At 36.2% G+C, this 25,700-nt stretch overlaps 3 protein-coding genes across 8 annotated transcripts in view; all 3 read right to left on the reverse strand.

Annotated features, from left to right (window-relative positions):
* LOC107591832 (SRSF protein kinase 1-like) overlaps window positions 1–6,193 on the reverse strand; it is a 25,532-nt gene extending 19,339 nt beyond the window's left edge. For 3 of the 4 annotated variants that reach the window (XM_016281102.1, XM_016281100.1, XM_016281103.1), the window contains exons 1-5: window positions 6,120–6,193; window positions 5,370–5,424; window positions 3,928–4,058; window positions 1,788–1,896; window positions 194–281 (exon numbers count right to left, since the gene is read on the reverse strand). In XM_016281102.1, coding sequence (XP_016136588.1) covers window positions 194–281; window positions 1,788–1,896; window positions 3,928–4,058; window positions 5,370–5,424; window positions 6,120–6,132 — 396 coding nt within the window. In that variant the 5' untranslated portion in view covers window positions 6,133–6,193. The other variant, XM_016281101.1, reaches the window with a different exon arrangement.
* Window positions 6,194–6,600: 407 nt separating this feature from the next.
* Window positions 6,601–22,975, reverse strand: LOC107591834 (mitogen-activated protein kinase 14A-like). 3 transcript variants are annotated; one of them, XM_016281104.1, is made up of 12 exons: window positions 22,759–22,975; window positions 18,185–18,314; window positions 17,491–17,549; window positions 13,377–13,488; window positions 13,198–13,227; window positions 12,364–12,411; window positions 12,134–12,248; window positions 11,607–11,678; window positions 9,814–9,893; window positions 8,873–8,951; window positions 8,240–8,413; window positions 6,601–7,585 (listed from the first exon to the last, which is right to left on the reverse strand). In XM_016281104.1, the coding sequence occupies exons 1-12, from the start codon at window positions 22,893–22,895 to the stop codon at window positions 7,518–7,520; spliced, it is 1,104 nt and encodes a 367-aa protein (XP_016136590.1). In that variant the 5' UTR covers window positions 22,896–22,975; the 3' UTR covers window positions 6,601–7,517. The 3 variants fall into 3 exon arrangements, with proteins under 3 accessions (XP_016136590.1, XP_016136592.1, XP_016136591.1); XM_016281106.1 differs by lacking the exons at window positions 9,814–9,893; window positions 22,759–22,975 and adding exons at window positions 10,775–10,854; window positions 20,255–20,764; XM_016281105.1 differs by lacking the exon at window positions 22,759–22,975 and adding an exon at window positions 20,255–20,754.
* LOC107591857 (basal body-orientation factor 1-like) lies at window positions 22,941–25,056 on the reverse strand. Its single transcript, XM_016281134.1, has 5 exons — window positions 24,915–25,056; window positions 24,783–24,837; window positions 24,247–24,391; window positions 23,218–23,570; window positions 22,941–23,097 (listed from the first exon to the last, which is right to left on the reverse strand). The coding sequence occupies exons 1-5, from the start codon at window positions 25,054–25,056 to the stop codon at window positions 22,941–22,943; spliced, it is 852 nt and encodes a 283-aa protein (XP_016136620.1).
* Window positions 25,057–25,700: the final 644 nt, after the last annotated feature.

Below are 25,700 nucleotides of genomic sequence, written 5' to 3' on the forward strand. Positions count from 1 at the left end.
TAATATATATATATATATATATATATATATATAGAGAGAGAGAGAGAGAGAGAGAGAGAAAAAAAATTATTAATATAATTGATTAAAAATGATTTAAACAATCTATATTTCATCTTCATTGTTTTAACCTTTCCTTTTTTCTAAAATGATTATTTAAATCATTTCAGTTTCAGAAGTTTCTTTGGATACTTACAGATCTGAGTAGCTTTATTTCATCCAGAGCTGTTTCAGTGTAATGCTCTGCACTCTTTACCACTTTCATTGCAACAAACCGCTTCCCTCTGCAGAGAAAAAAAAAGGAAGAGAAAAACTGGTTCATGCATATGAATCTGTGTATCATTCGATCATTCGTTTTTTGATTTAATATTGAAAGTAGAAAAATGAGAAAACGGCTCCTTTTTCATTTTTTCCCCCCCAAAAAACGAAAAACAAGAATTCAACTTAAATTTTCTGTGGGAAGATTTGCATAACGCCGCCCAAATGTTCACGCAAAGAAAGGCGGCGTAACTTTTATTCTTGCTGCAGTTTTGTTGTTTCCGCTGCCATGTCATAAAGACGCTGTGTGCTTCGTTGTAAAAGCAAAACTACTTTGTTTGGTCTTCCAAAAGAGGACGATATCTGCTTCATCATGCCTGGAGCTGATCCGTGCTGGTTGCTGAGGAAATACTACAACTTTGCGCTGTCGATCGCTGTCGATATATTTCATCTTCATTGTTTTAAACCTTTCCTTTTTTCTAAAATGATTATTTAAATCATTTCAGTTTCAGAAGTTTCTTTGGATACTTACAGATCTGAGTAGCTTTATTTCATCCAGAGCTGTTTCAGAGCTGTTTCAGTGCCGGATCGGCTTTCACCGTGGAAGAAGCGGAGTGAATCTGTGTATCATTCGATCATTCGTTTTTTGATTTAATATTGAAAGTAGAAAAATGAGAAAACGGCTCCTTTTTCATTTTTTCCCCCCCAAAAAACGAAAAACAAGAATTCAACTTAAATTTTCGTTTTTCGTTCATGGGTGGAAAAATGAATAAACAGCTTGAATATTCGATTTCTACATGTAGGCGGGAATTAAACACCCCTTTCTGCTGATTGGTCAGCCGAAGATCAAACCGTGCCGTCATCAGTTCTTCCGCAGTATCCTCCACTAATAGTCCACGCCGTTCTCAAGCCCACGCCTCTGCTCACTCTAACCCTCCCGTCGTTCCTCACTTTATCCCCCGGCCTCGGCTCACTGTATGCCGCGGTGTGTGACGCTGTTTCGTTGTGAAAGCGAAACTACTTTGTAGGCCAGACTACAGTCAAGCACAGACCAGTATTGAAGTGCACAGGAAATAAGCAGCAGTCATATTTAAAGCAGTTTAAATTAATATTGAGTACTGATGTTCACTTGGATTTTTTTCCCCATCGAAGGGAAATAACTTAATACTCTGTCATTTATAGTCGTATGGTAAAATGTATATTTTTAATTGTGTAACGTTACGTTCAAAATAACTACAAAATGTCATGCCTTTGAAAAATAAAGAGAACAACAGAATGCGCTGCTTTAGCCCGTCTCGGTCTCCTGGAGCATCTTTCTCGCGCATGCCACAAACATGAACCACTGAATATTCAAGCCGTTTATTCATTTTTCCACCCATGAACGAAAAACGAAAATTTAAGCTGAATTCTCGTTTTTTGGAAAAATTTTCTACTTTCAATATTAAATCAAAAAACAAATGATACACGGATTCATATGCAATGTTGGCACATTATAATGTGTCTTATGTTATTCAAAATGACATAGCTCTTACTGGATGTCCCAGGCCAGCCACACAGTGGAGAAATGACCCCATCCCAGTTTCCGGATCACGTGGTATTTGCCATTGAGTAGGTCCCCAATTTTCACATGGTGATATCCTCCTGAACAAAGCAGAACAGCAATCCTTCAGCTTGTATTCAGAAAGCTCATCAATTGTCCTTTAGGGCTGGTTTGATTGTCATTTTGTTAGGGACTGATCTTGAGCAATCAATTTAAAGTACATTTAGACAAAAATAGAAATTAGAACTTGGCCAGACTATTGACATTTTAAAATAAGTAAATAATTAATAAGTACAAAATAATAAAATAATAACATCACTTCTATGTTACATACATTTTTTTTTTTAAATCACAGATATCTGAAACACGCAGAGGATGATGCCATTCCTATATTTAGAGTACCAAATATTCGTTTCCAACCAAATATCCATTTATTTTGCAGTTTACAGTAATAGGTTGTTTGCACATGACGTCACTGATGACACACGAAATGCAGCTGGAGGGCAGGAAGTGATTTTTCTCCGTAGGAATCACTAGCAGAAACTCAAAAGGCCTGTGTTTTGCGTTGTTTATGGATGCTTAAATTGGCCAAACTGAGAAACCACAAGGAGCTTTTATCGTGTTCGAAAATGTGTTGTTCATAAGTGGGGAAAAGTAAAAAAATTGATTGAAGAACGCAGGAAAAAGTGGCTTGTAAACCTGCGTCTGCGGTCGGGAGGAGCGAAGCTCATGTGATAATGCTCATGCGTGCTAATGGTTATTATGGGATATAATAATATATTAAGATATTAATAAAGAAATATATAGATTGGGCTGCCACCTCTCACGCATTCAGAATTCTAAACGCCACACCTAGACACAATGTAAATAAGATATTATTTGCAGTTCAGAGAGCTTCACTGATTATCAAGAAACATCGTGAGGTTGCGATAAATTGAAGCGAGTGACAGCTTTTTAGTGATTATATGGAAGCGCTATTTGTTCGCTTTCTAGGCAGGCTATAATCAATTCAGAATTTGAATAAAAGTTTTGTTTTACGTGCTACTAAAAGGACCAACAGCCACATATATATATATATAGCGCTTTCATTGAATTTCTATACACCCACCGTGCTTTACAATCATGAGGGGATCTCTCTTCAACCACCACGCTATTACAAGAGAAAGGTATTTATAAATCACAGCATGCTGGACGTGATCCTTATGTTATAAAGATTTTTAAACTAAATTTTTAAATACTTGCCTGCCATTGAGGCGGTGGATATAGGCTAAGCAACTAACCCTGATTGTAAACAAGCTATTTCGAAAGTGAATCCTGTATTTATATGAGGGATGTGGAATATACGTCACTCCTGAAACTTTGCTGCATGCAAGTTACAGGGTATGTGGCTGTTGGTCCTGTTAGCAGCACGTAAAACAACTTTTATTTAAATTCTGAATCGATTATAGCCTAGAAAGCGAGCCAATAGCGCTTTCATATAACGCTAATCACTAAAAAGCTGTCACTCACTTCAATTTATCGCAATCTCACGATTCCGTGATATGAAGCTCTCAGAACTGCAATATCTTATTTACATCGTGTCTGTGTGTGGCGTTTAACATTCCGTGAATTCTGACAGTGTCACCCTGTACCTATTTACATATTTTTTTATTAATATTTTTATATATTATCTTATATTAACCATTTGCACACATGAGCATTATCCGGCTTCGCTCCTCCCTACCGCAGACGCAGGTTTACAAGCCACTTTTTCCTGCGGATTTCAGTCAATTTCTTGACTTTTGACTTCTTGGCTCCGCGTGGTTTCTCGGTTTGGCCTATTTGAGCATCTATAAACAACACAAAACACAGGTATTTTGGGTTTCTGCTAGTGATTTCTATGGAGAAAAATCACTTCCTGCCCTCCAGCTGCATTTCGCACGTCATCAGAATCACGTGATTGCAAACAACCTATTATGCACGTTTAGGAAGCATTTTAGTTTCCCCAACAGATACTTGCAAAAAAACAACAACAACAACCGTGAAACAAGGAAGTGCCTCTAGTCATGTCATTTCAGCAATTTTAAGTCTCGTCTACAGATCAAACTGTAACTTCTGCTGTCAAAAATAACTTGTAGAGCTTTGTCTCCAACCTTTGCAATAGTCATTAGGATCTTCTTGTTCTTCATCGTCAGAGCCCAGGATTTCCTCGTCGGGCTCCTGTATCTGGGTCTCTGTAGGAGGCTGCTGCTGTTGTAATGCCCCGCGTGGAGGATGTACTGGCCTGAGGGATGAGAGCACATTTCATTTAGGTCAATGGACAAGCTTTACAGCACAGTCTATATAGGGAGGTCCTCTTACAATTTAAACTCTCACAGAGCGGTCATCTTACATTAAAGACACTATGATGCTGATTTTTACAAGGTATAAATATTCTGACAACCGTTTCAGCATGTGATTCTCATTTCTGACATGCTACAATCAAAGGACCTACATAAAAACTATATCTTACCACATAAAAACACCTTTATTTATTCAATGAGCTCACTGAATAACCAAACTGAACTGTCCTGAATAATGCAGCTATATAATCTTTTGTAGAATTGCTTTATAGGTGAAACAGAAGTTGTAATTATAACTAAAATGACTGAATCCTGATCGAACAACTTGCTGATGCTGTTTTGCTGTTTATTACTGCAAAGCTGCTTTAAAACAATCTGTATTGTTTAAAAAAAACACTGTTAGAAAACATTGTTCAAATTGAAAGTTCTTTATTTGCATTGTTGGTTTCATGAAGAACTTTAACCAATCATGGAATCTTTTCAGTCCTAAAAAGTTTATTTTCTTTAGATTATTAAAATGTTCTTCACACTAAGAAAAAAAAGTTATGCCAAAATCCCCATGTCGAATCATTATTATTAAGAGTGTAAATGAATAAACTTGACTTGTTGAAAAAACTCTTCTGAATGAAACTTCATCTGAATCAGTCAACTGAATCTAAATCCAAGAAACACAATGTGCACACAGCCAGCGTTTCGTTTTCTACCACATAAGCTCTTGACACACAATTGAGTAAAAAGTCTACCAGTGTTTGAATGCATTTCACTAACTGCATGTATCCATGCTTGGTTTAACCCATGCAAGAAAAACACCCGTTTCTTACATCATTTAAAAAACTGAAGTGAAGGAAAGTGCATCTTGATACTGTGCATGCCAAAAAGATGACTTCATTCTGCCAAAATATTATCAAATGAACATCGTTCAACAGTTAAGACTGAATAATCAGAGCAAACTCAATATGACTCATTCTGTACACATCAAAACAGTGGCGTCTAAACTGACACCAAGTTTAACAGCCACTCTGCAACTTCCAGGACATTATTAAAAGTCTAAAGACACAATTGTACACCATATTGTGGTTCCTAATGTCTTAATGTCCAATAATCACATTCCAGAAAAGTGTTTAACTGTGCACGGTCCAGTTTACATATAGGCAGTCCTTCTTAGGTCTAGTAACATTCTCATTTTAAAAATCCAAATGATCAGCCAGATAAATACTAGCAGGAAAAAACAAGAGAATAAAGCACAAACTCACTTCTTGGTCGACTTCTTGGCTTTGGCCCTTTTCTTCCTTGCCTGAAGTGCCAGAACTGGTGTGACAAATGAGATCCAGCATATGACAATGAAACTATTAATAAAAATCACTTAAACTCAGTTGCTCAAACACAGTCAAACATAGCCTGACCATAATACAGGAGACGCACAGACCGGTTATAGTGATCTTATGTAATCTTATATAATGCACATAAACAATACACAGTGTGACAGGAACTGAGCGCTTTACATGAGTGTAGACGTGGCTCTTTAATAACATGAATGTGTTATCTATTTTTACAGCGCCAGAAACATGGATGCAAAAACGAGGCTGAAGGAAATAAATTCCTGAAGTTTCCACGACAGCAAAGAGGAGGAAAACAGACGCTTTCAACTCTCATCCAGCTGATACGTGCACGCGTCTAACGTTACTCATAAGATTAACGTTTATCTAAAACAAAAGAGATGTGAAATCGCTTAAAGTGAAGCCGATACAAACCGACAATAAAATATGCATTTGGGGAGTGATGAAAATAAATGTAGCTCACTTCAGCTGCAGACTGAGTGGCTACATGCTAACGCTAAAGACACCAGCTCGTGCGTCCCAACACAAGGCAAAATGCGCCCTTTTGCTGTAATATTACATTACTCGTTTGAGTCAGAATGCAAGTTAGTCACCTTGCCTCATGTATAATCGCTATAGCTTCCAATAAGGCAAATATCATTCAGAGAAAGTCAAGGAAGAGATTACCTTTTCTCTCCATGTTGGCCCCTTAGTTGGCGCTTGGGTGGCTCTGCGCATGCGCGTCTTGACTCTTGCACGTCCACGGTGCGACCTGTCATTTTTTTAATTCATCCCAGTACATTTTATTTTTTTTAATTACATTTTTTGTAATTACTTTCGCAATTATACATCGAATTGAAAGATGTTACAGAAGTAGCAAGACGTGCGCATTTTAAACTACCAAACGATGACTTCGATAAGCACAAAAACAAAGCGCAGGTAAATCATGGTAGCCATAGTTACAGCGGTTACTATGGTAAATTATGGTTACTGTGGTAATTTTGAGATTGAAGAAAATCTTGAAGATGCATTGGTCATAAAATGTTTTTTTTTAAATAACATTTTTAAATGAAATTCAGACCCAAGTTGTTGAAAAGGTCAATAATGACCTCACACTCTATTGTTCAACCTAAAACAAACAATCAAAACAAAGAAGCAGAAGTTTCTGAAAAATATCGGCCTTTATTTTCAGTAAACAATGGTGTTTGATTCCATGTTTTCTGTCAGGTGCTAAAGAAGAGAGCTTTTCAGGTTCATAAATACCACCTCAACAGTATAAATATCTTACTCCGCTTTCATATTTCAACATTCAATTAATAGCATTTTAAAAAACTACTGGAAGCAGAATCAGATCGAATAGGGTTCATAGTAGCAACCTCAGGTGGACACACACACACACTCACACACACACAACCTCTCTCTATGAAACATACACAAACACTGTGAAAAAGATCAGAAATAAAACAGCTACAGATTCCAAAAGCTTTATGAAATGTATATTTACAAATAACCTAAACTTATCACCAATATCCAATGCAACAATTTACATTTTTCATCCTAGCTCTATCAAAGGAGCCTCCAATAAATTCCATCTTTATGAAAACTGATTAATGAGGAACATACTGTAAATCGTTAAATACAATGCTCATTATTTGATTGGAAAAATATATATATTAACAGAAACTAAATGAACAACGTTTTCTGAACATTTTAAAAGTACTGCAAATGTGATACATTGTACACAGAAAGAACAGCACAACTAAATACTACTACGAGATATTACATTTACAAGTAGACTTGCATGACTGTCATATATGAACATCATGGAACTGACCAAAACTAATCATTAAGGAAAACAAAAAAAAGTTGTTAATATTATTACCATCAGATTCTTTTGAAAAGATTCAATGTGTAAAATAATATTTTCTATGACTTCTATTCCTTCTGTTTGGCCCAGTAGACAACATTAAAAATATGAAAAGAAACAGTCAAACATCCTACTGACTGGCTGATTACAATACTGCAAAATGACAGCATTACTGTAGAAGTAGTACAGTTGGTTTGATTGCCATCCAGAAGAAAAGGTCAAGATTCCATTTCATCTCCGTCAAAGACTGGCGGCTCAAAACTTATCACCTCTTCATATGTCTGACCTGAGCAGGAACAGAAAACAAACCATAAAGGTTGTGACTGCAACATACGTTAAAACATAAATCTAGATTATTCAAAACTGAACTGACACAGCCCCTTATTTTCGTTAACTAAAACATTTTTATTAATTGAAATAAAGCTGAAAAAAAAGATATATAAATATTAGATTCAAAACTTAAACTAAACAAATTAGAAATATTGCCTAGGCAACTAACTGAAATAAATTTTAAGTTGAAGCACTAAAAATACTAACTGGAAATTAATAAAAACTAAAATGAAAATACCTAAATATAAATATTTTAAAAACAAAAACTAATAAAAATGACAAATGCACACAGAACAAAATGACTAAACATTTCATTAAAATATCTATAAAAATAAAACCCAATTCAATTAGTGATAATAATGGTTTATTAAAAAAGTAATAGTAAATTAATATAAATATAGTATAATAATATACAAGTATATAAATGATACTTAAAATAACACTGGTTCAGGGTGGGAGGATGGGGTTTTGGAGGGAGAGTGTGTTGTTGATGGGATGGGGTGGGGTGGTAAACTCAATGCTCAAAAGTGAACAAAACTGCTTAAAGCACTTGTAACTTGTGCCAACTGGCATTTTTTGTATATAAACAGACCAAAAATCCTTGACTCACGTTTCCACTCTTCGATATCAAGCTCTTGGCTCTCAAAGCTCTGGTCAAAAGGCTCTGCCTCGGGTTCATCATCTGGGTCATGGTACTGAGCAAAGTATGGGTGAGCCAGAGCCTCCGCCGCTGTGATGCGCTTATCTGTGTCCAAAACCAGCATCTTTTCTAGAAGGTCCACAGCTAAAACATAAAGAATCAAGTATTTAATCAAAATTAAATATTTCCAGCATATTTTTCTCAAAAATATTTGTTCAAAGTAACCTACAAAATGCACTACCACACAAAAACCCTACAAATTTAGCAAGGACATATTACATTTATCAAATGTTAGAGTAAAGAACAGTTAGAATGTTCGAAAATATTTCTATTTCCGATGAATGCTGTTCTTCTGAACTTTTTGTTACTCAAAGAAAAAAAAAATAAGGTTTCAGTTTCCACAAAAACAAGCAACAACTTTTTTTTTTTGACAGCTGCTGAAAATTTAGCATTGCTATTACAGGAATAAATAATTTTTTTGTTTTTGTTTTTTTGAAAACAGTTATTTTAAACTGCAATAATATTTCACAATATTACTGCTCTTGCAGAACTTTTGATCAAATAAATGCAGTCTCTTCTGTAGCCAAAACATGCCAGTTTTACCTTGTGGATTAGCCCCGATAAACACATCAGCAAAATTCCTCTTGGCCATCTGAGGAAGTGAGTTGATGTAAGTACGAGCCTGTGGAAATAGACAGTTGAATCGTGAGCAGTCAAGAGTTAATAAAATAATGTCATTATCAAAGTATCAGCTGTGTTCATTTAAAGTTAACATTACAATTAAGAATTGAGCTTGTTGGTAATTCTTGACTTGATCACCATGACAACTGCTTGCGTTCTGCACATACATTGCTAACACTGGGAATCATAACATTGTGGTGTTAGCATGCAGTGCCATTTGAATGCAGCAGCAAACAAACAGCTTCAGAAGGCAGAGGGGTCTGTGCTGGCGATGACAGACAGTGATTTCAGCTCACATAGATCAGCGAATAACTTGACAGCTCAGCGGCAAGCAGTGAGAAAAGGAGAAAGTGGAGAAGATGGAGGAACTAAATTGGGTGCAATCTATTATCACCATTACATTTGCTTATATTCTCTACATAAAATACTGTTTTAAGCTGACTTGAAAATGTTCCAATTAATATTTTTGTTCTGTTCTCCGAATTTGATTGGCTGAGTGGGTTTTCAGTCCAGTGTCGCTAGTTGTATCACTCAGCTTTTCTGAGTCTCCGATGTTGAATTGTGCAGTGTAAGTGGAAGCGTTGTTGTTTTTTTGGAAGTCAGAGTAGCAGTATTTTCTGTAACTTCAGGAACACTCAGACTGGGGTTTCTCACACCAGTGAGCTAGAAACTGGAGAGATTACAAAAGGCTGTGTTTACCTGGGCCGTACAAAAGCACTCTTGATTGTGTGATATTGTTTTGTTATATGTTAGTAGGACTTCTTTAATTCTTCTAAATGCAGTCCGTATTTCCAAAGTGAGGTCTGCTAATTAAAGGTCATGAGAGGTATTCTGCAAACAGGGCTGGGCGACAGCGAGCTCACCTCATGGCTAGGCATCCTGCTTATTAGAGAGGCAGGTGGAGTTCCTGTAAGTCGCATTATCTGTTGAAGCTGGTTTATATCTTTGAAGGCCGGGTCAAGGAGCTAACGGTCAACAAATTTAGTTTAATGCATATATATCAAATGTTATCTGGACATTATATTGTGGCTCGCCACTGATCTAGGGAGGAAGACAGGATCAAACAAAGAGGGAGAAGGAATTGGCATGCAAATTGTGTTCATATACAGCAGAGAGGAATGTCATGCTTTGGATAGTAAGAGATTTTGACAAGGAATAGAATCAGTTCAGAAACACATCAGCAGAGCTGGAAGACAAAAATCAGGCTTGTTCATTTCAGTTTAGATGTCATGATTCAGTCCCAAACAGAACCTCAAATCAGTCCTTCATCTAAAAGTGAAGTCAAACGGTCAAAGTTTAGTTAGAGAACACTGGAAAAATATACTTTTTAATTAGTGACAATCAACACACGTTCCCTGTTGGAACATCCAGCTTACACCGTTAACTGTACTTTGATTTCTAGCTGGTCCAAGCGGATCATTAGCTGGTCGACCAGCCACCATGTTCCAAAACCTAGCTTGATCACTTATGGTAACTACTTTTGTAGCTGGTCCAAAATGGTCTACCACCTCGCACTAGTTTTGGGTCAGTGTTTATTGATTTATTTATTATTTTAAAAGAAATTAGTACTTTTATTCAGCAAGAATTCATTAAATTCATTAAAAAAATGACAGTAAATATATTTATAATAGTACAAAAATATATTGCAAATAAATACTGTTCTTTTGAACGTAATATTCAAAGAATCCCGATCCAGCCTGGACCAGATAAAAGCTATAATAAAAGCTAATACAGCTGCCAGTTTAAAATGTATTTGCCACTTTGAAAATCAACACAGACAGGCGTTTTTAGCAAGTACACACTTCCTAAATATATCAAACTCACAGACTCCGATGATATTTTCATTAACAGCTCAGGTCCTGGAGTTCCAACCAGAAGCATAATAAGCTTCAACTGATCGATGTCTAGTACAATAAGATGAAGGAAAACTAGTGTGGCTCAACAACGAACAGGCCACAAAAACAAAGCAGGAAACGCTTATTTTGGTTTCATGTGTACTTAAAGAACAGGAAGGCATAGAAGCTTTGGTCACATCTGTGGAAAGGCAAGCAACCTAGTAAAAATAGCACAGGTGGAATATTTTCTGCCTGCCCAGCAAAAGCAAGTCAGAAGTAGCTGCACAGGTGTGCTCTGCCTGTGAGAGGGGGGAAATATTTGGCAAGTATTTCTGTTCCATGGGTTGTGGAGCCAGATGCATTTAGAGGAGCAGTCATTCAAGATACAGAGTGTCAAATATGCAAAGCCAGGGGGTAAAACACGCTGCAAGAGCTGAACCTGAAAACATTTGTCATTGGAAATTAAAGAGCGAGAAAGAGAGAAATAGGCATGTCATTTCCTGCAGGGCAGTTTATTGCGTTCTCATAATGATGGATGTTATATCCTTCAAATCACTGTTGCATCTTGGGGCGCAGCTTGAAGGCGGAAGGGACAAAAGTTCAGTTTAATACAAGAGGCAGACAGACCTGCCAAATACACGCTGCAAGGACAGAGAAAGGGAAGAAAAATAAATAAATTGTAATACGATTTGTATACATTTAAATCAGCATGAGAGCAAATACGCACTTAAAAATCATGCATTTTCTGGCTTGGAGCCATGGTGCAATTTACAGAGAGTGTTTTGCAGGTCAGCGAAGGGGAAATGAGAGGAAAAGGATACGATCTGTGCCAGGGAACAGAGTCCTGCCTGTCAACAGCTCAGCCATGATGCAGCCCACTGACCAAATGTCCACTGAAAAGAAATCAACAACATTAGTGGAGAGGCAGCAAGCACATGTTCCCTCTCTTGTGTGCTGACCCAGATGTCTTGATACAGAGGGCTGTAAAAATGGCATGGATCAACAGCCACAATCCTCAAAAGATATTTAGGCAAACCCATCAAGACTTGGCTGGTTAGCATGAGCCAGTCAGCTTGTTTGGTATTTGTTTTAACTATGCTACCATTCAAACATTTGGGGTCAGTAAGAATTAAGAATGTAATACTTTTATTCAGCAGGGATGAATTAACTTGATCAAAAGTAAAGACATCTACATTGTTATAAAAAAATTATGTTCAAAATAAAAGCTGTTCTTTAAAATTTCTATTCAAAGAATCCTGAAAAGGAAAAAAAAAAAAGTATTGTGGTTTCCACAAAAATATTAAGCAGCACAGCTGTTTTCAACATTAATATTATAAAAAATTGTTACCTGTCATGTTGTAGTGCATCCAGTTAAGCATGATCTCTGGAGCACGGTACCACCTTGTGGCCACATACCCTGTCATCTCATCATCTGTGTGTCGAGCCAGACCAAAGTCAAGGATCTGAGATACAAAAAAACAAACAGTGCCATTATTATTATTATTTACAAGATGTATTGAGTAACCACACTACAAGCAAAAGTATAACAACTAAAACAAAAACAAATGACAGACTCACCTTAAGTTCACAGTCTTCATTTACTGCCAGATTACTGGGTTTCAAGTCCTGGGAAACAATTAGTTAATATTACTTTACAATTTCTTTATACCACTACAACCAACTGTTTTAAAGGAATATTTGCAGCTATTTATGAATTAAATGTATAGCTGTAACACATCTCCTTGCATTTCAATTACCACAGACAAAACATTTCAACTTCAAATTCATAAAAACAAATGAAAATGCCTTTTTTTTTTTTAAGCGATATGAACTCATAAACATGAACACGTTTTAAAACAAAAAAAAGTTATGTGAGCTGTAATACTGTCAAAATCTTTTCAAGATGGACTGCTTTCAGTTTACCAACATAACTTCCATGGACAATTTCTTTATACCACTACAACCAACTGTTTTAAAGGAATATTTGCAGCTATTTATGAATTAAATGTATAGCTGTAACACATCTCCTTGCATTTCAATTACCACAGACAAAACATTTCAACTTCAAATTCATAAAAACAAATGAAAATGCCTTTTTTTTTTTAAGCGATATGAACTCATAAACATGAACACGTTTTAAAACAAAAAAAAGTTATGTGAGCTGTAATACTGTCAAAATCTTTTCAAGATGGACTGCTTTCAGTTTACCAACATAACTTCCATGGAAAAAAAATGTCATTCTTTTCTAGAACTAATTTCTAGCAATTTCTAGCTTTAGTCTTTGCACAACAACAGGCCTGAGCATACACAATGGTGATGCCAGGGAGAATTGGCTCCACGGGGCAGCACACAATTTTTTGAGGGGACAAAAAGCCTGCAGGCCATTTCTCATAAGCCTGAATGAACACTTACCCTGTGAATTATGTCAGCCGAATGGATGTACTGGTAAAATTAAAAGAAAAATATTTAAAAAGTGTTAAGCTACATGAGAGAATCAAATTCCAGATAGATTTCAGATGAAATCTTATTTACATCAGACTTAAGAGATTCCTGTTTGTGTTCGTTACAGGATTGAAAAAGTGCAGTTTCACCTTAAGCCCTCGCAGGATCTGGTAAATAAGGAACTGAACATGATCGTCGGTCAGCTTCTGACACTTCACAATATTATTCAGGTCAGCACCCATTAGATGAGTCACCAGGTACCTGCCAAACAGAACACAAGAATGTTATTCTCCTGCCTGCCAACTGTTTAACCTGGTATTGGGAGTGACAGCATAGCATGAAATGTAGGGAACATTTACCTGCCGTTGAATAAAATCCATTAATCTTGTTTTGCTTAGAAGTTTGACTGTGCTTCTAAAGTGAAGCAACAACTTAAACTTTGGCCATGGAGGAACTTCTGACTACTGCAGTGTTTCCCCTGCCATTATTTTAGGGGGGCGGCCCGCCCGATGCGCGCGCTCATGCACACACACACACACACACACAAGTGAGCCCACTCCTACTAGTATTTGTAAATATTAAGCCACATAAATATTTAAATATGTGTAGTACTCGTACTGAAACGCTCGTGACGCTTCAGGTGATATTAACCTCTGCCGTCTCACTAATGAGGACATAATACAAACAGAACACAAGAATGTTATTCTCCTGCCTGCCAACTGTTTAACCTGGTATTGGGAGTGACAGCATAGCATGAAATGTAGGGAACATTTAATTCGGGTTGAATAAAATCCATTAATCTTGTTTGACTGTGCTTCTAAAGTGAAGCAACAACTTAAACTTTGGCCATGGAGGAACTTCTGACTACTGCAGTGTTTCCCCTGCCATTATTTTAGGGGGGCGGCCCGCCCGATGCGCGCGCTCATGCAAACTGTTTAACCTGGTATTGGGAGTGACAGCATAGCATGAAATGTAGGGAACATTTAATTCGGGTTGAATAAAATCCATTAATCTTGTTTTGCTTAGAAGTTTGACTGTGCTTCTAAAGTGAAGCAACAACTTAAACTTTGGCCATGGAGGAACTTCTGACTACTGCAGTGTTTCCCCTGCCATTATTTTAGGGGGGCGGCCCGCCCGATGCGCGCGCTCATGCACACACACACACACACACAAGTGAGCCCACTCCTACTAGTATTTGTAAATATTAAGCCACATAAATATTTAAATATGTGTAGTACTCGTACTGAAACGCTCGTGACGCTTCAGGTGATATTAACCTCTGCCGTCTCACTAATGAGGACATAATACATGAACAACAACTCCAGAACTGCTCTGAGAATCACTTCTTTAGCATTTGATCGTTTTATCTGAGTAAAACTATCCTCATATTATACACGCACAGAAATGTAATGGTATTCACGGCAACCCGTCAAAATAAAAGTTCGGTTTAACTTGAGGGCATTGCGGCAGAAATATATTACGATTGTTGAGTAGAATGTACTTAACAGACTGCTACTACTACTACTAAAATTATTAAAACCTTATTTTTAAGGAATAGGCATTCAATATTTCTTCAATGTTTTAATTGTAATATTAAATGACCTTTATTTTCCAAAAAATGTAATTTAATTTTCATTACTTAAAAGATAGATTAAATGAATGTTTTATGCCTTAAAACAAAATGTAAATACACAACACAGAATTTTTTAGCAAAAGATTTATAAGGCTATTGTAAGAATAAATGAAACTTGTTTTATGCTTTCAAATTAGACATGCTAAAACAGAATTTGGTTACAATAAAACATAAGGTTGGACAAATAAAACATTTCATAGGGCCCTAAACGTAATATTTGTTAAACTGCTAATAAATTGATGTTAAATTGTTTAAGTTTCATGATTTTAATTAATTAGACATGCTTTTTGATTAATAAAATGTAATTTAACCATTAAAAAGGAGTCCAGAAAAAAAGCCGTAAACCTAGGGGAAACACTGTACTGTCATCATCAAGATTTGCCACTGGATCAGTTTTCATGTAAATATTCAGGGGTAACTGCTTGCACATATTTTAATGCTTATTTTGGGACTGTGAGAGAAGAAACAGGAAATTATAGGGAGATAAAAACTAGAGATGCGATGATACAATCATATAATCAATATTTTGCAATTATGTTTTCCTTACAATAGCGATTAAATACTTTAGATACAAATTTTTTGGGGGGGCATTCATAGAATGACCTCAGAACAAAATTACACTACTGTTAAAAAAAGTTTGGGGCCAGTAAGATTTTTTTTTTTTTCCAAGGATGCATTAGATTGAGCGAAAGTGATTGATAGTAGAAGTTGAACAGTAAAGGTTGAACAGAAGTTGAAGACTTTCACACTGTTACAAAAGAAGTTCTTTTGAACTTTTTAAACCTTGATACATGTAGAAAATGTTAGTACCAAACTGAATTATTCCTGAAGGATCAAGTGACAATGTCGACTGGAGTAATGGCTGCTGAAAAGTCAGTTTGCTATCACAGGAATAAATTACATTTTCATACAAATAATACAGAAAACCTTCATTTTAAATTGTAATAATATTTTACAATATTACCGTTTTGACTGTATTTTTGATTAAATTAATTCAGCCTTGGTTAGCATAAGAGACTTCTGCCAAAAAAACATTTTAAACTGTAGCATCTATATATAATAAATTATAAAAAATAAATATATATTATTACTTAAGGACTGTTATACTCAAGTGGTTGCTTAAAGGAAGAACAGAAAGAATAGATATGTGAGGGTTAATTTAAGTGAGTCAATCCTTTGATTTTGCTGATTTGAAACAGTGCTGACCACTGAACCTGGCCAGCCTCTCACAGTATATTCAGGCACATTAACAATTATTAGTCTTCAACCTATTAAACAAACGCTTCATGGTAACAAACAGCAGAGTCTAAATAAGCACTGACTCTTAGCAAGAGGGTGGAGCTACAGGTCAAACAGAGCCACTGTGTTGTGACACACAGCAGAGCTTAAAATAAGCTCTACTTAATCCCAGAAACACTCTCCCCCCAATAAACACACTCAGAATTAGAGATAATCAACAAATACATCCAACCCCCACAAAGATTTGGGGGGAAAAAACACAGATTAGAGACAGTAAACAAATATACATCACTTCTACTTGCACAGACAAATGAAAAACTGAAGCAAAGTGCAGATGCCCTTCATCCATTACTGTGCGTCAGGTCTATTTTTGGCAGTTGAATCGATGTTAAGTCACCACAGCATCTGGTTTTACAACCTGGCTGTGTCCTTAGCATTCCCCACTAACCCACGGCTGCTAGGCTGGAGCCAGGCAGCACAAAAAGCTGTCACTGTGGAAACCCAAAGCTCCATAAAACCACGAGAGCTCGAATACATGCTTCTAGTCATGTAACAAATGGCACAAGATAAATAATGCATTATTCCGTTTAGTGTATGAAAAATTAGCGCTAAACACACAGGAGTGATTATATTAAAGCTGTACTAAAGGACGGGTAACAGCGCCTCAAAACCAAATCACTCTAATTGTGATCAACACAGTTGTTTATACAGGAAGCGTCTGATGTGGTGTGCTGTCACACCTTCAGTTGGCACTGGCAGACAAAGACTTTCTATTTTAGATGTCTTGCCACCTGTTTGCAAGAAAAAATTTTTTTTTTACGAATTTACACAACCATTCAAAAGTTTAAGGTCAGTAAGGTTTCTTTAATATTATTGAAAGATGCTCACCAAGGCCACATTTATCATTTGATCAAAAATCCAGTAAAACAATATTACTGCAAAATTATTATTGTTGCGAGTATTATTTACAACATACTTTATATCGGTGTCTTCAGTGTCACATTCTACTATGCTGATTTGGTGCTCAAGAAACACTTAGTATTATTATCAATGCTGAAAACATTCGAGCTGTTTAACATTTTCGTGAAAACAAAAACAAGTTTTTTCCAGATTTGTTCAGGATTCTAATTTGAAACAGATTTTTTTTTTTTTTGGCAACAGTATAAATGTCCTTACTCTCATTTTTAATCAATTTAATGTGCCTTTGCTTAATAAAGGAATTAATTTCTTGAAAAAAATAAACTTATTGACCCCAAATGTTTGAGTGAACTATTTCCTCCAGTTTAATTAACACTTGCATGAAGTATAGTCATATTCATAACCAAAGAAGAAAAAAATGTATTAAGTCCAGCAAAAAGATAACTTGGGGAGGAACTAATTGTCTGACTCACACATCATTAAACTCCTCCAGGCTAGTGGCAGGTGTGAAAACATCCAGCAGGCCGATCACCTGCAAGCACAAAGTGCAAATCAGAATCATTTAGTACAGCGTGTACAGTCTTGCATTAAGATTTCATTGCATAAGCTCACAGGGAAATCTAGAATTAGGCAGATATAGATTTCCCCAATTTCAAATACGAAAGGAATTACTATGTTTTAATACCCGTTTCATTCTGACAGACAGAATAATGGCTAAACCTAATAGCAGAGGAGGGCTGCTCAAAATTTGCGAGAAAAATTATGTTCTAGAGCCCCTGGAGCAAACAATAGCTCAGTGACAGGGCTTGATTTAAGGGTATAATAACCCACATTTCCAATTGCATATCACTGCTATTTTACTGTAAACATCCTATTATTGACCTATTCTATTTTATGATTTACAACAATAATTTTTATTGTGAATTATGTTGGGAGACCCAACACAGAAAGGACTTTTGTCTTGTGCAGTAACTCTTGTTAACATCCTATTAATCTAGGTTGCCTAATTCACTCATGGTTATTATGTTGCCCCATAGACCTTAAGGTTAGAAGCCATATTGAATTTTATAATATTTGGATGAACTAAGCCTTTAACCATTGGTATTACCATCTGCTCCTCTTCATATTAGCCTTGTCAGGTTGATAATACATATGACCCAAACTCACATTCTCATGTTTCATATGCTTGAGTAGTCGCAATTCCCTGTAGGTCCGCTTGGCATGGATGATGGATTGAAATGGCCTTGACAGCTTCTTCACGGCGACCTTCAATCCTGTCTTTTCATCGTATGCAGAGCTGAAACACACATGATTCAATCATGTCGTCACACTTCACTTTGTTGCACAACTGAAACTCCAACATGCTACAACAGGACCAAACAAAGTTAAAGATGGTTGGAAGTAGAAGTCAACATATAAAAGGCACTGATTTAACTTGCCATACATTTCAGACTGAAACAAAAACCCACCAGATTCTCACTTCCTCATGGAAATAACTACCAAGGTTTATAGAAGGAACTAAACAGCAAAAAGTACCTATTGCAACCAATCACAAACTACCTTTTCAAGGACAAATTGTTTAAGAATTTGTCACACAATGACTGCTACAAGTTATGCAGTTGTACTAACAGTGAGAGTCATGATACAAACTTTCAAGAACCATAGGATATTTTACATGTATAATTTGACTCTGAGAGAACTAGCTAATAGATCTTTTTAAAGAAAATCTCAGTGCTTCCCTTTTTTGAATACACTGCATGAGCTGAGAGATGAGCCTGGCACTTCAAACCTAGTGCAATCTGTTCATCAGATATTCAATTACACAGACACAATAAGGGGGCCCATGAAATATAATCTAAATAGCATGATTGCCTAGCATCGCAACTTCTAACAGTCACTTTGGTGCATAAACAACCTGTCTGCCCCGAGTAGGAGTAATTTAGAAAACGAGCCTGGCCCTCAAACACCTGTCTGTTTAATAATATAACAGAGACCTTTCTGAAAATCATTTGCAAACATTAAAGAGTGAGATAACGCTTGTTTTGAGTTTAAGGAAGAAACCAAACAAGTCTCTCGATGTGCACAAACATGACTGGTTAAAACAAGGTCACAACTCCTCAGAAAAACATTGTGTCTTGACAAGTGTGTTTGCCAATTATGACCATTTAAAAGCTGAAATGTGCAATGTTTGCAATGTAAAATTATCTCAGAGTCCTCTTTATTATACAGAAACTATTTGTGGGTTGATTCCCTGAAAACATTGTGTGACATCACAAAGACAATGTGTTTGCAAATGGCCATTTTTTAAATAGAATTTTAATCATTTTTGTCTGAAATTAGTGGCTCATTTATTTATCTGTAATGTTTTGTTAATTGGCAACAAATTACTGAGTGCACCTTTAAGTGAATCATTAATCCAACTGTGCCAGAAAACATCACCAAAAAACCACCAACAAACTTCCTCATTGCAGCTAAACAAACCAAACGAGCAATCCAGAGGAATTAATTACGAGATTAAGATAATAACATAAGACAAACCCAGTGCTTCACCTCATCCTGGGTGTTACTACAAGCAAACGAGAAAAATAAGTGTTATGAATCACTGACAACACTCTTGAAATCTCAAGCAGCTCTGACTCATTGGCTGCGTTTCAAAACCTAACGAGTTTCCTACAAAGACAGCAATTTTGCGCATCACAAGCGCACTAAGGTGGCCAAAACGGCAGCTGCCTTGATTCTGGGACACAGGCATGATGCATCATCTGTGGGTGACCTCATTCAGGACAGACCCCACCAGATGTTCGCGTTAAGACCACACTACACCACGAAGTAGGGCGAATGAAGAAAAATGTGATTCTGTATCATAAACAGCTTTGCAGTGCATCGCGTTCATATCTTCGACTTGAATCGCTAGTAACAACTGTTAACGTGTGCGTCGCGTTGGCCATCCACTGCAAAGGTTTATCACTTTGCAACTGAAGTGGCATGCACGCGATGTGGCATTCGCAACATGCGCGGCTTTAAATGTTTATAAAGCGTAAATTAGACACAATAAAACACGCTGCAACACTACAAACACTTTTAACCCGCTTTTTGTAACTAGCAATCCCTCTTGCATAACAAACTACGGACTTTGGTCTTATTAGCAAGTTTGCTAACGCAGTGCAATGCTGTACGGGCCCGTAAGAATGAATGGGACACATCGTTCCGCCATCGAAACAACACATCAATATTTACCTTACAGATCCGTATGCACCAGAGCCGACGGGAGACAAGTTCTGATATCGCACAGGGACCTCCCATATTGTCTTGTTGACCTCCTGTCGATAGAAAGTGGGTCTTTCTTTCTGCGACATGCCTGCAGAACGAGCGCCCGAGGCGAGTTGAGAGACTTCTGCTTTCCCTGGCTTGCCTGCCTGTGATTCAAGGCGGTTGATTTCGTGCAACAATCAAAAATGGAAAGTAAACAACAGATAAAGTCGAGCGTGCACGCGGGTACTAAAGAACGAACCACCTCGGTGTGTTTAGTTCATGCCAGCGGCTCCGTTATATTCTTGGAATGTGAGTGAGAAGTTGCTCGGTTCCGGGTCGCGGTGATTTCGAGCTCTATCCCGTCTGCGTCTCTCCCTGCTGCTACAAATGAAAGTCACAGTAAAAAAAAAAAAAAAAGAGTTCCCAAGCGCGCCCCCTGCAACACATGTACACATTCACAGGAGGATTTAACAAGGCAACACACAGATTGTTGATGTACTACAACGTTTTGTGCAACGTTTAATGCAAGTCTCTGAATTCGATATTTATACCACCCTAAAACGTTTTAAGTGGTTTGAATTTTACTTTTTAAATTTAATGCATAATAACATAAGAGAACATATTGATGTACATAATGGAAGATGGTGTAAAACTCACCAAGACATCATGAAGACTACCTATATATTTTTTTGTTTTAATGGAATAATAATAAATAATATATATATATATATATATATATATATATATATATATATATATATATATATATATATAATAGTTATTTATAGATTTATTTTTACATTAAAACATACATTTTATTTATACAAAAAAGCATTCACTCAAGGTCACTTTATAAAAACATAAAGAAAAAAACTAAAATTATTATATAGAGTCATGATATAAAAAGAAAAACAAACAATATAGCTACAGAATGCAGTACTGAGCAGAGAAAAAATATAATAAATTAACACTGCACTGCAGACTGAACCTAATAGAGCAATAACAAAATAAATCAGTGGTTGGAGAAGGGAGAGAAGATATTTGTCTGAAGATGTGTTTTTAATTGTGCCTTAAAATCTAAGATCCATGAAATATATTTTGGAGATTTTACTGCATTGAATTCCATTGCAGTCTTGTCCTATATTTTTTTAATGAAATATTTTAATATAATAGGCCTACTATATGAAAAGTTTTACAGTTAGGTGCTCTTAAGGACTGGTAGAACACAGGGGTCAGAGTTCATATTTGGCATTGGCATCTGGGTTATAAAGGTCAGGCTACGTTTTTCTTCAGTAAATCTGTGAAGGAAAAATGGTTTGACTTTGCACTTAAAAGACGACAAAATAGCAGCAAAATAAAGCTGGAAGATGGGCTGGTTTCCAGTCAGGGAGTAAAGAAAACAAGAAAAAACAAAACAAAATATGTTCAATTGTAAAGTTAAAGAGAGCCACGAAAGCTACTTAGCACTGTGTTGTCTGTCACTACAGAAACCAGGACACTTTCACACAAGGATGAAATCATCACTAAGCATTTGGGACCCTGAACTGCCTCAAGGAATTTGTGAAATTAGGGCTACACGATTATACACGACATAATTGTCGATTATTCCCTTGAAATTGTGATTGTTAATTACGATTATCACAATTTACATTGAATGATGTTTATACCATTGTTTGATGCAACTGCATGCCTTATTTTTATATGAAAATAAACAAAGCTGAAAACACTCTAACTGAAAAACTTTTAGTGCGTTTCCATAGTATTAAGCCTCAAATGTCAACTATACATCGGATTGGTTTCTTCTTTAAATTATAAAAAAAGTAAAAATATGAATGGTATTCTAATGTTATACTAAAACTAAAATTAAAACAATGGAAAAACTCTTAAGATAACATGTATAAAGAAAAAAACGCATCTTAAGCATGCAGAATAACATAAGTGGAATTTGAACGATTAATTGCCGCTTTGAACGATTGCGTAATTGTGGCATCCATAATTGTAATCGCGATTAGAAATACGATTAATTGTGCAGCCCTATGTGAAATGCAAAGAAATCCAGGCCTAAGAGAATCTAAATCTGAATTCTGGATGCTGTTTCATTGAGTGATGGAGTGGCAGTGAGAAGTCATTTCAGGCAAATGTCTTCCATACAGAACAACAGTGCAATATCCAAATCCCTTTTTACCCATTCGGATCCTACGCACATTCCAATGGATATCACTTTCTGTGTTTTTAATGTAAATTTTTATATTTAATAATAAAATAAATATTTTGGTTAACAACAATAACATTCAAAATAAATACTGAATTCCATCCAGTAAACTATATTTAAAAAATATATAATTTTGTATTCATTTGTGGTTTTCTCAATATAACATATATAATGTGTGTGTATTTATATATGTGTGTGTGTGTATATATATATATATATATATATATTTTTTTTTTTTTTTTTTTTTTTTTTTTTTTATAATTATAAATCTATTTACCTTGTTTTTTGCCCATTCAATTTAACAAAAAGCAAATTGAGTACGCTCTCTTTCTGTTCCCATGTTAGATCAGAAATATCCACACTGGAGCTTTTCAAGTTGCTCCTAAAATGACACCAGACCATATTCATCATCATAGTCACCTTGATTAGTGATGTACCTTAAGAGCAATTAATTCTGCACTAACAGCTCTCACACCATTTGTCAGCTTCTTCCAGGTCAGTCTGAACATCGTTGGTGCTGTGCGGGGCATTAGAGAAGGTCTGTATACGAGGATACTCCAACCTTCCAGCCCGAGCCTCATTCATTCTCCAGCGATATGCCTTCAGAATCTCCTGTCTACATACAAGATCATCTTCAAATGCGTGAAGCACTTCCAAATGTGAAGCTGAATCTTCAAAATGCCCTAGTAAAGGATATTTCACAGAGCAGTGTTTAGTTTTCATAACTTGAGCAAACCTGTAGAGTTGTTGTTGTGTTCTTATTTCCTTCCTCACATGGTCAAGAGTTTCGTGAAAGAAGAGCTCAAGTTCTTTGCGCTGCTCGATGATGCTTTGAGCCAGCCGTTTCACTTGGCCCAGCTCCTTTTCGCGGGCATCTAGAAGCAATTCCAATCTTTCGAGGTCTGTGCTGTTGGCCTGCATGCTGACCATGGCACGCCGCTCCACCTCTTCTCTCTCCTGCTCAAACTCCCCAGATTTGATGCCCAGAGCTTGCTCAAGTGTGACCAATTTAGCCCTCAGCTCGGAAATCTCATTTTGTTGGGATCTCAGCTGGGAATCGCTTTCTTTTCTCATCAGTTCATTCGTCTCCTGCAGAATGAATCAGTTGGAGAGTCAGTCTACATTACTGGACAGATGCAATGTGATGAAAACAATGGCAAACCTAAGCATCTCTGAAAGCTAACTTAGTTGACTCTATAAAGCCTACTGTATCATATTTGACACAAATTTCTCTCTCAGTAAACGTAAAGTAATTTTAATATAATACGAAATTTCATATTGTTAGTAATATTTTAATATAAACACGTAATGTACTGAAGCAACTTAGATTTACATGATTATCCATACATAATTTAAAAAAAATATATTTTAAAAAGTGAGAATCAAATATGATACATCAGGGTTTTGAGGAACACTTATTTGTACATCTTTCAAACATAATTGCATCATGTTTTGCTCACACAATAACTACAAAACTTTGATCATAAAACTAAGCATTTAAATATCATCTTACTAATAGCAATATCTGCACCAAAATGCATATTTTTGTGCAGTCTGGGCCTCTGAATAAAACTGATGCATTCTTTTCCTTCTCGAGTGAGAGCTCCATAATCTAAATATATTAAATATATCACTATATATTCAGGTTTATGTCAGGTTTTACAAGGTTAAATTGTACTTTGATGTCATTAAGCTTACGCTTTAATTAAATACTCTATATAGAAACTGACTCCTAAAATTTCTGATTGTCTGTTAGTGATAGCACCTTTAAGAGAGCAAGAGAAGCATTCTTCTCTGTCAAGGCTACATTGGTCCTCTTCAGTTCTTCCGCCTCTTTCACATAATAATTCAGTGCCTCATTCAACCGTACATTCTCCTTGAACACAGAATGTGAAGCTGTACCAAGCTGCCTGTTGGGAGCAAAAACTGAAGATTTGACTCAATAAACACAAATGATACACATACAAAGGTCTTATATGCAGTCTTTAATCGGAATGACTGGAATGAGCAATGGATTCAATAATAGAATTAAAAGAATAGCTGCTCACGCAATAGCTTCATGATGCGCTGAGTGATCTTTTGCTCCGCTTCCTTCTCAAAGTGAATCTATATAGAAAAATATACCGCTGACTGTTCTAGCGTGTATTTTGGCACTTATGGTATCTAAAGTATCTAAAAATCCATAACAAATGGATTTTAAATATGCTGGTAAATGCACTTTCTGAAATGTTTCTATGCATAATCTATAATGTCTTATTTATGAATGGATGTATAAAATATTTTGCATCTGGGTTTTCTCACCCGTGCTGTGTAGAACTTGTATTCTGTTCTCGCCAGACTAAAATGTTTCTCTCATCTAAAAGCACAAGAATCACTTTAGATGTTTTTATGCATCTATATTGCATTCTACATTAAATAGTTATTAGTACTAACTGTGCAGTACACTGATTAGGTCTTCTTCCAGATTGGCCTTTATTTTGTGAAAATGCTTAATGGTTTTGAGCTCGCCTTGCATCCTCTGGAAGTCACTTGACCTCTGCTTAAACCTCTCTTCTAAAGCATCAATCTTCACCATGTATTCAGCCACCTGCAACAGCCAGTCAATTGAAACGAATGAGGGGTGAAATTCAAGTCTTGCATGATAACAGCTTCTTGAAATTCAACTGTTACAGCTTGACACAATGCTAATTCATTTGGAAAATAACTCAGTATCTTAATGTTTACCAGAAGGTCTTTCTCTTGTAAATCTTTTGCTTTTTCTCTTTTCAGTTGCTCTTCTAATGCAGCAATCTTATAGGAGAAAAAATTGTAGGAAATGAACAGCACAGGTGGATAAACGGAAATGTTTATCAGCCTTATAAATGATAAGAGATGTAACATAACGAAGTGCAGACTAACCGTTGCTGTCTTTTCAATGTCTGTTCTCTTCAAGAAAAGCAATAATATCGTTTGTGTCTTTCTCGGCTCTGTATCGCTGGTTCGCGAGCTGCTCATATATATTTTAAAAAGTGAGAATCAAATATGATACATCAGGGTTTTGAGGAACACTTATTTGTACATCTTTCAAACATAATTGCATCATGTTTTGCTCACACAATAACTACAAAACTTTGATCATAAAACTAAGCATTTAAATATCATCTTACTAATAGCAATATCTGCACCAAAATGCATATTTTTGTGCAGTCTGGGCCTCTGAATAAAACTGATGCATTCTTT

The sequence above is a fragment of the Sinocyclocheilus grahami genome, unplaced genomic scaffold (genome assembly GCF_001515645.1).
Source record: "Sinocyclocheilus grahami isolate Dianchi unplaced genomic scaffold, SAMN03320097.WGS_v1.1 scaffold146.1, whole genome shotgun sequence".
NCBI lineage: Eukaryota > Metazoa > Chordata > Actinopteri > Cypriniformes > Cyprinidae > Sinocyclocheilus > Sinocyclocheilus grahami.

Coding starts and splice junctions, on each gene's coding strand:
- LOC107591834 (XM_016281104.1), bottom strand. CDS start 22,895: ATGATGATGAATATGGTCTGGTGTCATTTTAGGAGCAACTTGAAAAGC. Junction 11,679..12,133: donor GATGCACTACAACATGACAG/GTAACAATTTTT, acceptor ATTTCTTTTCAG/TGGACATTTGGTCAGTGGGC. Junction 8,414..8,872: donor TATCGGGGCTAATCCACAAG/GTAAAACTGGCA, acceptor TTTATGTTTTAG/CTGTGGACCTTCTAGAAAAG.
- LOC107591857 (XM_016281134.1), bottom strand. CDS start 25,056: ATGGTGAAGATTGATGCTTTAGAAGAGAGGTTTAAGCAGAGGTCAAGT. Junction 24,392..24,782: donor ACAAGTTCTACACAGCACGG/GTGAGAAAACCC, acceptor TGCTCCCAACAG/GCAGCTTGGTACAGCTTCAC. Junction 23,571..24,246: donor CTTCTCTTGCTCTCTTAAAG/GTGCTATCACTA, acceptor TTCATTCTGCAG/GAGACGAATGAACTGATGAG.